The sequence below is a fragment of the Acomys russatus genome, chromosome 15 (assembly GCF_903995435.1).
Source record: "Acomys russatus chromosome 15, mAcoRus1.1, whole genome shotgun sequence".
NCBI lineage: Eukaryota > Metazoa > Chordata > Mammalia > Rodentia > Muridae > Acomys > Acomys russatus.
Window position 1 is genome coordinate 58,606,964 of NC_067151.1, and position 13,181 is coordinate 58,620,144.

Here is a 13,181-nt window from a genome sequence, read left to right on the forward strand (position 1 = left end):
AGAGTGATGACCCTGACCTGGCTCACCAGGTCTGTTTCCTTCTCTGTATGGGGTAATGTCTAGGCACCTGTCTAGAATCAGAGCTCAGTTAAAGGACCTTTAAGTGTAAGCTGAGGTATGGCACTATTATTGGATAGTTTTTTACGTATTTGAGTAGACTTTCTTTCTCTGTCTGTCTAGCTGAAAAAGTAGCTAACCCTCAGTAGCCAATGATCTTGACTGAAAAACCAGCATCGAAAGTCATCATTCTGCCCTGAGGGCAGCGGTTGTTTTAACTGCTGCCGCTGGATGCATCCACGAGGCAGTTGGCTTTTCTGAAGGGACAACAGGAAGTGAAGGGAATACAGAGACTGAGTGGTGGAGTGGCTCTGGCCTCAGGTACCTGAGTGATGAAAAGGGCCCAACAAGCATGCGCAGCACCGAAAGGGAAAGGCCAGGAGAAAGGCGTGCAAATCAACATCACGGCCAGCGCTATGTTCTGGAATGGTGCCCTGAGTCTGAAAAGCTGCTGCGCAAGGTATTCCAGACTACCAGAGGATTTCAGAAGCTGAGCAGGAAAAACATTGTCTGCTCCTCTCCTGGCAGCAGGGCTGGGCACATGGCACTGCACAGACTCTGGAGACCCACCGACCACCCACAGAGAAGCCTTTCCCTCCCACAATGGCCTTGCCTTCTCTTTCTGAAGTCTAACAAGCTAAATCCTGACCCATCATTTTACCAGTGGTACCTAGCCCAACTCTCTTTTAAAATCTGCCTTGTAGTAGCCCAGTAGCCTACCACAACCAGAGTTCTTGCTGTGGCCAGAGGGTACCTGAGAGAGGGACTAATCCTGCCTTTAAAAGTCAAGAGAGGAGCAGAGACTGCTGAGAGTGGTAGCGTGTGGGCATCACGTGCTGGAAGCCCTGAGTTTCATGCCTAGCCTCACCTCCACAGGACTTAGGGACACAAGACCCAATGAAGCGATGTGACCAAGATCAAACCACAGACACGCAGTCGGGACCCAGTAGCTGCACGGAGTTCTGGGCTCTTTCAGCTTCTTTTATAGGTGTAGATTTCTCTCCGAGTTGTGCCTCTGCCTCTCGTTCCCAGCCTTGTTTCTGGCCACTGCCTTAGCCCTTAGCCCAAGTCTTCGCCAGTGTTCACCCACCTCCTTGAAGGCTTGTCCCACACCTGGGCAACCGTACTGAGGTAACCCTGAGCAATTTTGGACATTTGGTTATTTGTCGTCACCAGGGCCTATGTCACAGCTCAGGAGACAGGAGACAATGGCCATCAGATTTGTCTAACCAGAAGTGAGGCCAAGCAGCCTTGCTCCCTGGGCCTAAGACTATCTCAGCTAGCCCCCTCCACCATTCCCTGCCACCCACCCTCTCTGTCCCCTATAGCTGAGTGAAGCAGGAGCTGCCGAGGATAAGTGTCACTTCTCACCCTAACAGACACTGTCCTCCTCCTAGAATCCTGAAGCACATTTAGTTTTTTGGTGTAAGTTGCTCTAAAAATACAATAAAGAGAACAGATGCCATCTGCAGGGCAGGGATGGCCAAAAGGTGGTTCCAGAAGTCCACATAGCGCCTCCCTGTGGTCCACAGGTGCCATGCTTTATTGGAGTTTGACAACGTCCCACCCATCAGCACATCTCACACATCTCACACATCCTCCCCAAACCACCCCAGCTAGGAAAGCGGATAGTCAGCCAGATCCTCCATGGAGGGCACAGGCCAGTACAGGCCTGGAAGCCCTTCCTTCAGATTTAAGAACACTAGGAAGAAGTTGTTCTAAGATGGACACAGATTAAAAATACTCTTTGATGCTTGCAGGGTTTAGATGCCAAGAACACCTGCCAACACAAACCAGCATGTGGGGGGGGGGGGGGCTGGGAGTGGTCTTTCTCCACAGGCACGGTGGACAAAGCTGGCTGACCTTTGGTAGGTGTTCCAAGGCTCACGTCAGACATGTCCACCCTGAAGAGCAGGTACTGCTGGGCTTGGATGAGGAGGCCTGGGAAGTCTCTCTCCACAGAAGCGAACTGCTCGATCTTGTTTTTCACTGATGCAAGGACCTGTCAAAAAACCACATGATGCTATTGCTCCACGCTGCAATTCCGCTCCCAGTTATCAATGCATCTTTCAGGTCCAGCCCTCATTATGGGGACCGTTATGGTATTGGACGTTTGCTCGTTTTTAACTGCTGTGTTCCTGGTAAGGGACTCTCAAAACATCAAGCTAAATGAAGCTTCCCAGTTTGTCTAGAATAATCTACCCAACCAGCTTCATAGAGCAGGGAAGGGAAGCAAGTTGACTGGGGCTCAGGAATTTTGAACACTAACAAAGGCACGAGAGGGCGGGAAGGAGAGAAGGAAACAGCGTGGCTATGACGTACCTGGTAGAGGGAGCGGACGCTAGGCTGGAAGACCATGTTGGTGTTGAGGAGGAAGGAGCGCAGCAGTGGCTGCGGGTAGCTGGCCAGCTGGGTGATGATGCCAATAAGAAGCAAGTTGACGTGTAGGGAGTTCTCCAGCATGTTCTCCAGCTTTGACAGGACCACGCTGATGAATGGACCTACAGGGAGGGCACAGAGTCAGGCACCACTGGGCACGTGGGATGAGTCTCCTGAGAGCCGTGAAGGCCCTGTGGCCACAGTCACAAACCACTCTGGGCCCAGGGTGTGGTCAGAGATGACACACATCTGCTTCTCCATGAGAGCTGACACCCTGACCCCCCACAGCCACCTGTAATACTTTGAAAGCCATAAAGAGCTTTGAGAGTCTCAGAAAACTATTTTTAAAGATGAAAAATTGCTTTTCTGCTCTGTTCTGCCAGTGTTCACAATGTGCAGTTCACTGTGTCTTCGTGCTGCGAACTGCACGCAGATGTCAGAGGCCACCGAAAGTGTCATAGCAACAAGCCTTTGTGTCTGTAGAGAATACCAAACATGTTTGAGCAATGTTTACCAACCAGCGACATGTGAACAGGTACTTTCTTCCTGTACACGCACCTGAGAGAGGTTCTGCCCCAGTTAGTGTCATAACGTCATAACGTGGAAGGATGGGAAAGAGAGAATGCATGAATGAAGAGGCTGGATGGAGGAGAGCTGACCACTCAGTACCTGCACCTTCTGTTTCAGACCAGGGAGAAAGAAGGGGTCAGGCTCAGGAAATGTGGCCCAGTGTGACACAGAGGTATCAAAATACAAAGCCCTACGATTACAAAAGCAGGTTATGAATATATATATACACATATATATGCATATATACATATATATATGCATACAAAAAGAAGCTGTTCTAGCTTCAGGTTGATCGCAAGTTAATATGGTTTATGAGTTAGTTTACTGAGGGCAAGGAAAACAAAATATAATAAATCTGGAATTAATAACATTGCTTGAAGATGTTTTAAATTTTTGCCATAAAAGTGTTCCATTAAGCAAGATCGATGAGAATTCTGTATTTCCCCCAGTAGAGCTGTTGATGATGCCACTAAACCTGGGCATATTTATAACACTCATAGATAACCCTTGAGAAACACTCCTTATGAGGACTTCACCACTACTTAGTGTGAGTCCAACACAAACACACTTCCCCAGAGATGCTTTATGCAGAAGTCTGCCAGCAGCAAGTCCCTCACAAGGAAGCAAGGCCTCTGAGAAACGACAGCAGATGAGTACGCCAAGCACAGACATGGGGAGGTGGGCCATGCAGTGACCCTCTGTCAGGACCTCTGTATACCCCAGTGGGTCTATCCCTTCACCCACAGCCTCCAGGGAAGGGTAGCAGAGTTCTTCACCCTTTTCTATGCTAATGGGATGGATGAGCCCTGGGGAATTTGCAAACAAACCGGGTAGGGTCTGCCAAACATGCCAGAGACCCCACAGACTGAAATCTCAGTCTGAAAGCAACTAGTGATTGTCCTTTTAAGAACCCCCAACATATCACTGGGGTTCTTAAGTCACCACAGCACAGTCTGGCTTTCCAAATTGCTTTCCTTACCCTCTTCTACTCTGGACCAATTTTCTCTGTCTGTCTGTCATACCCCCAGTCCACCCCAAACCACTGATATCTCTGATTGCTTGTCTATTTCCTTACATATGAAAAATGAAAAGTGCTTGGTAAAGTCATAATCAAGTAGGTGGAGCCTTTATCAAAACATGTTCCTAAAATGACCTTCTGACTTACTTTCCCTGACCCCAGAATATTCTTGTCTGTATCCAGCCATCCTACTTAAGAGTATTGCTGGCCTTTGGTGACTAGGGTAGACCGGTATGGATCAGCACTACTACAGGGGCATGAAAAAGCTCAAGTCCTATGCATGGTGGAGAATAAGGTTATGCCATCGGTGTCTCAGTACACTGAGTCAGAGTCAGAAGATTCCCGTCATAATCCACCAATGATGCTAACTGTATATTCTCAGGTGTGGGCAATAAAACATATACACATTAAACTCTTTAAATTCGGACTTTATTTTTAGCTGGCATCTAGCACATCAAAGAAAGCTACTTAGCAAAGAGCAGTTGCCAGGGGAACCGTAAACATCTGAAAATCAGAAGACGGAGATACTCTCAGAAAGCCACAGGCCGTGTTAGGAGCGGAGGCTGAATCCTTTCCCCTCTACTCCTGGGAGGACAATAAGTTCCTTGCCCATTAGTTAGATCATGACTGTCTCCCGAAGGTCCATGTATCTATTGAAAAGGCTTGGTCTCCTCGTGGCATGAACGTTAGGAAGCGGAGCCTCGGAAAGGAAAGGCATGCCCCTGAGGAGGAACCTCACCTTTCTTGTCCCTTTTTGTTCCCATCATACCACGAGATGGGCTCCTGGGTCACACACTACCTTCCGTGCTGTGCTACCTACCCCAGGACCCAAGGCAACGGGGCGAGGACTGAATCCCCTGAAACAGTGAGACAAAATAGAGCAGAGGACCTCAGACATTGTATCGCACGCCCACAAAGGCGATGGATAGAACACCCAGGGACTATTCAAATCTTCAGAAAGACTCTGGCCTCACTACTACCCACCCCCATTCACCTCCTTTCCTTCAAATTCTCAGCCTCTGGTCTGTATTCAGTCTGTTCCCTGTGTTTCTCAATTCTGAAAACAAAGTTGTCATCGATTCTGTAGCTCAGCTCAGTTCATAAATCCAACCTTGGAAACATCTAAATGTGCACCCTGACCTCCACCTCTGTATCTCTGCCTTAGACAGAGGCTTTTCACATCCTGTCAGGAATCAAGCAATAGTCTTCCTAACAGAGATTAACAATGTATACATATAAACACACACACAGACACACACACACACACACACACACACACACACCTTTAAAACAGTATAAAGGTATAAAGTGAAAAACAAGCCACCTCCTGGAAAGAAACCTTTGTAACAAATCTTAGTATATTACAGAAATATATATATACATGTGTATATGTGTGATATCTGAATTATTGTTGAAAACATTTATTAAGCACTCCTATACAGAAGACAGAATTCCAAGTACTTTTCCTGTACTGACTCACTTGGTAAAATCAGCCTAGGAAGTATGTTAATTATTTATCCCATTTAAAAATAAGGCAGAATGCTAAGTGCACATAACTCGTAAATAATGGAGTCAGAATTAATTTGGACCACCTATGCTAGGGCTGTTAGCCAGCATATTATCTTGATTCCCAGGTATGTGTGTGTGTGTGTGTATGCGCATGCACGCATGTGTGACTGTGAGTGTGGACATATGTGTACGTGTACATGTACAGATGGATGGATGGATGTGTATTGCACAGCAGTATGAATACACCTGTGGACATGGCTCTAGAAGCAGAACAGCCACGTGAGCAGTGGCACCGCCCACATTCTGATATAATAAACACGTCTCCCTCTTGTTCCTCCCGCCACCTCTCCAACCCCACAACACTATCAAGCCTGGCTTCTTCAGATCCTGTCGTGCCACACTCCAACGTTAATGCTTAGGTTGGGGTACAAGGTCCCCTTCTTTGGCTTGGCCCAGAGACGCCCCCCCCCCCCCCCGATGAGCAGACACCATCTACTCCTGAGCTTCCTCTTCCACCTCTTTGCCTGTGAGATGCATACTCTTCACAGAGCTAGACACTGCCAGCTCAGTGTGTAGCCATTTCCTTCTGGAGGGAGGAGGAGGCTCCTAAGACTTAGAAGGCAGCTAAAGTTACGAGGCTCAGAAAACTAATGAGCCTGCAAGACTCCTAAGGCCTCATCTCAAAGATATATACACATACACACACACACACACACACACACACACACACACACACATATATGTATGAACACACACATATGTATGTGTACACACACACACACACACACATGAATGATGGTCCTTTCTACAGAGACCTCCAGGAATGCCACTTATGTGACTCACTGACCGTGCTGGGGTGGGCTTCCTGCGAATGCAGCTTCCTTTGACTCCTCCATGCTGGTGTAAATAACCCTTCATACATGCTTGTGGGAGGAGTCCTGACAAACTCTACTGTTCAACACTCTAGACTTAGGTTTATTTCTTTAGTCTGTCCTTAGTGCCCTGGCTAGGGGTAACAGGCATTTAATCATGTGTCCCCAGGAAAAGTCGCACAATGCTGCTTGGCTCTCAGATTCACCATGGGAGCCCCTGTTGTGTGACATTTCCTCCTCCCTCCACCAGGCTCGCCCCTCCAACCTGAGACACAATGGTGGACACCGCTTATCACTAAGAACCAAGTCCTTTGCGGGTGTCTCTGTGAATGAGTGTACATTATGTGTCTCTAGATCCTACGCAGAGAGTTCGCCAAATATTACAGGCTCAATAAAAAAAATTGTTGGATTCATGAGTACATGAAATTACAGATATGGAATACTATGACTTTTCTAGGAAGTAAATTCCCCTCAGCGGAATTACTTTCTGCTGCTGATCCCTGATGAGTCCGTGGAGGGAGGGAAGGTGGGCTAGCGCCTCAGCCCATACTTGGGAGTTCGGAAACCACAGGAGTCACGCGCAGAAAGATGTATTTCCTGACACTGTGTGCACGGTCCAGAAAGAGTAAGGGAAAAGGCAAGGCTTTCGTCATGGTGGCCTATGTGTACCAAGGAACTTGCATTTCATCACCTCGCAGCTGGCGACGCATACATGACCGATGTTAGCAATAAAGCATTGTTTCCTATGCTTTCCCCCAAGAGAAGCTACTTTTCCCTCAATTTACATATTTCCCAGGGATGGAACGATTTTGTCAGAAAGCTGGCACCCTAAACGGCAGGCAGCCTTCATTACTCAAGACTCAGTCCTGATGCCAACAAAATGGTTGCAGGACACTGGGGCTTCTGCCTGCCGGGTGTGCCAAGAGGACAGCAGCTTAGTCGGCCCCTTTCCCTCACTCAGCTCCCCCAACTCCATCCCTTCCCCCATCAACTGGGAAACCTAAGATGATCTAATCCTTTTAACTTATGATTGACTGACTGGTTGAATTTTAATTAAAATTTGTTCACACTGAAATGTTATCTCAGCTAGAAGCTCAAGCCCGATAATTGTGAAATTAAAAGCTTTCTCCCTGTTTAAATACATCTTCAGGCATCAGTAAATAAATGAATAAACATTGGGAGTGAGGAATGGGGAGCCCCCTTGAAATCACAGCAGATCTCCTTGACTGGGCCAGAATGCAATCTTTTTTTTTTTCCTCTATCTGTCCAAGGGGATCCCGGAAGGTGGGGACAGCATCCTTCCTGACCAAGGTATGCCGCACTGTCTGGGAAGAATTCTCAATTGAGTTTGAGGGGCCTCCAGTGGGAACAAGAGCAGTGCCCAGCCTTCTACCTCAGTCATCCCTCACTGGGGCTCTGCAGGCACGGGGATACCAAAGCCCCAGACCTGGTTAAGTAGCTAAAGCCAGGGTACACCTAGAGTGTGACTCCAAGGCTACTGTCTGTCCCTTTGGTCACTGGCTTCTTCTAGTACCTCTGTTTGCTATCAGATACCACCCAGGCTTTCCACTCCAGCCTTCCCTTAGTCCACCGAATTCTTACCTGTGGGAATTCCCTCTGTGCTACTATTTTTGAATATAGACGTTTCCGCTTAATAGTTAATGGCGTTTTCTACCATACAGTCTTGGCTGACCCACTCATTGTATATCCTAGCCCAGCCATTTGCCTCTTACATAGATTCTCCCTGTTAGCATGGAACACGTGCACTTGGGAAAGCAGTCAGTGTATGTGGATCTAGTCTTATTTTGAGGTGTCGAGGCTTTCCTTAGGAGCAAAAGCCCAACTAGTGTCAAAGGCCCTCTCATCCAACTGTCATCCTGAAAGTGTTGCCAAGCATGACACCACTGCTTGGCCACTGGGAACAGAACACAAAACAAATGTCTCACCATCATGGAGCACGCCCTCTGATAACCGAGATACACACACCGAGATATGTCACTCCTGTGAGGTAAATGGACTTGCCTTACCTTCTGCTTCCCCACTTCCCTCTTGCCATAGCACAAGCACCCTCAAAAGCTGCAACCACAAAGCCACCTGAGGCTGTCACCTGTGAACGGGGTGCTCTGAGTCCTCACAGGATGGCGACTCTTTAAGGCCACGTCATCTCCAACACCAAATGGGGCCGGCCCAGTCTCCACAGCAGGAGTTTCTGCCATGAGGGAGTCAAAGTCATCCTCCTCCTCCTCCTCCTCCTCCTCCTTCTCCTCCTCTCGCTTGGATCCTTCACTCCTTTCTTCCTGGTGTGCAAGAAGCAAGGGGTCAGACCCAAGGATGCTCTGGTCTGGCAAGCCCTCAGTGCCGGAATCCAGCTCTTGAATGATTTGGTTGTACTGTGCAATGAAATCTTCACTCTCTGAGTTGACAGCTGCCAGGTCTGACTGGGGTTCTGCCTCCAACGTGGGGGCTGCCAACTCTGAGTCCAAGGCTTTGTCAGGTTCCTTCTCTGGCTTGGCTTCTGACAATGTGTTCGGACACAGGTCTGAACTCTCCCTGCTGGGTTGTGACTCTGCCTCATGATCGGGGCTAAAGAGAGGTCCATTGCTTACGGGGGAACTCTGGGCTTCAGGCTGGGCCTCAGCTGGTGTGTCTGCGGTGTCCCCCTGTGGCTCCCTGGTGTCCTCAGAGTCCTTCTCAGCACACAGCCTGTACACCATTACATCATCCTGGAAGTCCGACTCTTCAATGTAGGATCCCTTGAAGAGGAGGATGGCATTCCTCTTCATCTCTTGGATGTGTTTGGGAGGGTCAATGGGTGCTGGTGGGGTCTCTGCATCGTCATAAGGCCCAGGGGAGCCCACGTCAGCCCCTGACGAGATGCCAGTGTCATAGCTGTCATCCCATTCCAGCTCCGACTGGCTCTTGGCCTTAGTTTGCCCTGGTGTCCTAGTACGCTGCTGTGGGAGCCTGGCCTCTGGGTGGGCTGAGTTTTCTCGGCTCTCCTCTGGCAGGTTCTGAAGAAAGGTCTCGGGGTCAGGCGAGTCCCCATCATAGAGAGCTGACCACACCCTGCAGTCCCTCATGCAGTGGAGGATGTTGGCGTGGGCCTCCCACAGATACTGCAGGTAGCTGATGTCCAGGGCCTTCCCGTACTCCACAATGCAGGCTGCCGGGGCAGGTGGGGCAGGTGGGGCAGGAGGAGCAGGCGGGGCAGGTGGGGCAGGTGGGGCAGGTGGGGCAGGTGGGCAGGGTGCTTCTGGCAGCTTCTGCTCCTCAGGCCCTGTGCAGGAACAGATAGCATCAGAAAGGGAGGTGCGGATGAGTGCACCCAGGGAACTGGGACCAGTTTAGTCTAGTGATGGCTGGCTAAATTATTTCTGAATAATAAGAGCTGCATTAAGAAGGAATGACAGTGACAGAAACTCCAACCTCACAGGAGAGACAGAACCAAATGGCCAGGTGCTGCCTATAGCCAGGAAACTGCTGAGTGATGCCGTGAGGTGACCAGACAGCCTCAGAGGCCCGTCAGGATGGTCTCCTCCATCATGGTCAGCTTTGGAGCCCACCTCCCATTTCCTGGCAACACTAGAAGGGTCAGGACTCCTGGTCAAAGCATTTAAATGTCTCAGGTCCCAGGTAGAGACACGGCCTTCTGATCTGCTTCAGAGACCAGAACTTTACATAGTATGCTTCCTCCCCTGAGAGTTAATCTAGTTGGGCCTGTCAATCACCAGCCTTGAGTCCACCACGGCAGGGAAGCTAATTCATCTGAAGATGTGCTGAGGAGATGAGACGAATACCTACCCTCTTAAAGAGACAATGCATTGCGCCTTCCCAGAAGCCCCTCCCTTGTGCCCCTCTTACAGAGCCTCTGCCACGGAGCATCCCAGCTTCTCTGAATTGTTTAGAAAATTCACTTTTCCTTCTTCTTTTCTGCCCCCCTTTTTTTTTCTTTTGGACACTGACTAAAAACCTAGGCTCACCTTCCCTCTGACTCTGGGCTCCCTTACTCTTTCTCTAAAGGCCCTGGCCGCCACCCACCCCTTGTGCCATGCCCTGCTTGTCCTCCACGTAGGCGGTGCTCATCTACCACGGAATCTATTTGGCTTCTGGACCCTAACTGGAAAGACATGAGGCACAGCCTCTCTCTTCCTCTTCCTCATCTCTCTCTTCCTGAAAACTGCCAAGACTTACAGTTTGCCTGCCCTGGTGTTTCTCTGTCAAAAGTTAATAAAATTGTCTTTAAGTTTCCTTCTGAGTCCATTCCTAAATTCATCCGCTAACAAGCCGAAGAACCCAGGAGGAGGGAACCCCGACTTCCCTCTAAATTTGTCATTAGAGAAACAAGAGCTAATGAGGGCCACTTCCCAGGATGCAGAGATGACAGTGATGTTCCCAGTGTGGGGTCTGCCGCAGTGAATAATGACTTAAAAGTATTTTAATTTTAATTTTGATAATAAAGTGGAAGGCTGGTGACTCATGAATTTGAGGGCCAGGTTTTCTGGCAGAAAAATCCCGGGTTTCTAGAAACAGCAATTAGCTCATTCCACCTTGTCGGCAACAATGAGGATGTTGACACACAGCAAATGGTCTCCTGAAGTCAAGTCACAGTCAAACCAAAGCAGTCATCTAGACCTGAGAAGGTGTCACGTGCTTAAAGGCAACTGACATAAAGTTACAAGTTCCAACATCATCCTGAAACAGTTGTGAAAACTGCTCTTGGTTTGTAATTTCCCAGCAAAGGACATTTTTATAAAAGACTGGCTTGGAGGAGAGCAGGCCTTCTACCATTGCTTAAACATCTAGAGTACTGACATGGACGTTAATGATCCTTCATAACGGATGCTGTCTTCCTTACTTGCCCATACATGGAAGAACCTCCACCCTAGCTGCGGCAGGACCATGGATGACGCAAGCGCTGGCCTGTTCTGGACCCTCTCCACACTCCATGCCACATCTTTGTGAGCTCTGTGCCCTTTCATAATGGAGTCTCTACCAGACCAGACTGGGTCAAGCTTGAGCCTTTAGGAGTATATATATGTAGCCCAGTAAAATAGACACATTGTTTACCATTCTGCTGTTAGAAGGTTAGTGTCACTTTTCTTATACCCTTCAAATAAAAAGACATCAAACTACTCCTAGGAATGTTTCCTGAGCAGTGGCTATGTTCCGGGCAAGGCTTCTGAGCCCTGTATGTCTGAACTCACATATCCTTGGAGCAGTCCTTTGAGGTAGGTACTATTTCACAAAAAGAAGGGGGGCAGGAACCTTGGAATGATTAAGAATTTTTCCCTAAAAGGTGGTAAAGCCAAGGTCAGAATCCTAGCTGGTAACTGGCGCAGCAACTCTGCCAGCTGGCTACGTCATCCACCCCTTGGGGCACATGTCTGTTGTAACTCCAGGGGCTGGATGTAGAACAACACGGGAGATGGCAGTCAGAAAAGCTGCCTGTTGCACAACCTTGAACAAGCTGACCCTGAGTCGGCTCCGCTGCTTCGCACACATCCTTAGATATGATTGCTCAGAAGGAGTAGCTGGAAACTATGGAAAATACGCTTAATCTCAATTTGGAAATATGGAAATTAGAAAGCAGGTCTGTCTTGGCTATAGACCCAATACCTATAACCCATTCGGTTTTAGAAGACATGTTAGTATATGTTTTCATATTTGGACTCTGAAGATACTGCTAGAAAGGACTTGTAAAAATAAAAATATGTTAAAAAAAAAAAAAGACTAAGTGAAGGCAGGTACATTTATGAGCTCTAATTCCTTATAGTGCAGGAAAGGGCTCCAACCATTCTGTCTACCCAAAGAGACATATCATGCCAGGGCATGGGGACATGGCATCATATTTAAAGGTTACTCCTAACACATTCCCACCTGAGCCATCGTGCGTACACTTTGACCAGAGGATATAATCCCTTTCGTGGTTCCCGAGTGTCAGAGTGATGCCACTGGCACAACACACAGGGGTCAAGGCAAGCAGCTTGGCCGCGGACACGGAGTAACAGTCTCTCTCCTTCACAGCCCACCTTTGACTCAGCATCATGTGATTGCAGGGGATCAGATACCTGGAACGACAAAGAGCCAGCATTCAATGTCTCCACAGCGCCCTAGCACCACTACCAGAAATGATAGTATAAGGCAGCCATGAGCAGGGCCAGACTCATCTTCTCCCCAGCCACAGGCCACCCTGCGCATGGCCACCGGCTATTCATTGCCTTGCTTAAGAGCATGCCAAGAGCGTCTTCCGTCTGACAGAACTGTTCTCTTCAGTATATTTCTAGCCCTCTCCACAACCCTCTTCATCTCATTCCCCTCTTTACTATCATTTCTTTAAACCCACTGCAGTCTCAGTGAACCTTCTCCCTTCTCCGCCTGACAGCTCCTTACTGTGGAAGCACCACATTCTGTGGGGAGGCTTTCCAGCTGCTTGCTCCAAGGCAGAGAGTGCCCCTCTCCCTTCTCTGTGTGTACGCGGAAGCATTATTATTCTCGCATCACAAATATTTCTAATCTTCTCCCCTCAGCATATGTGCTACCAGAGCAAGGACTGCCTCAGCAGTTTTGTCTTACGATCCCAAAAACTCTGAGTCACAGTAAGCTGTAAATGAAGGTGGCAAATCCCTCCACGGCACCCTCTGTTCTCCATGACCAGGATGGGAAATGGTACCTAACAGCTCAGTGGGGAGCCCTGTCCCCCCACCCTGCACAGGTTGGCTGGTAACTGAAAGCATCTCCACGTTAACATGAACCCAGGGAAGAGAAAATCCGATCGT

General features: G+C 48.7%; 1 protein-coding gene across 3 annotated transcripts in view; it reads right to left on the reverse strand.

Annotated features, from left to right (window-relative positions):
• Window positions 1–13,181, reverse strand: part of Fhip1a (FHF complex subunit HOOK interacting protein 1A) — a 124,576-nt gene that overhangs the window by 2,960 nt on the left and 108,435 nt on the right. The window contains exons 8-11 of one of the 3 annotated variants that reach the window (XM_051157388.1): window positions 12,283–12,473; window positions 8,513–9,682; window positions 2,380–2,558; window positions 1,921–2,059 (exon numbers count right to left, since the gene is read on the reverse strand). In XM_051157388.1, coding sequence (XP_051013345.1) covers window positions 1,921–2,059; window positions 2,380–2,558; window positions 8,513–9,682; window positions 12,283–12,473 — 1,679 coding nt within the window. Of the gene's footprint in view, window positions 1–1,920; window positions 2,060–2,379; window positions 2,559–8,419; window positions 9,683–12,282; window positions 12,474–13,181 lie in introns of those variants that run through there. The other 2 variants (XM_051157387.1, XM_051157386.1) reach the window with 2 other exon arrangements.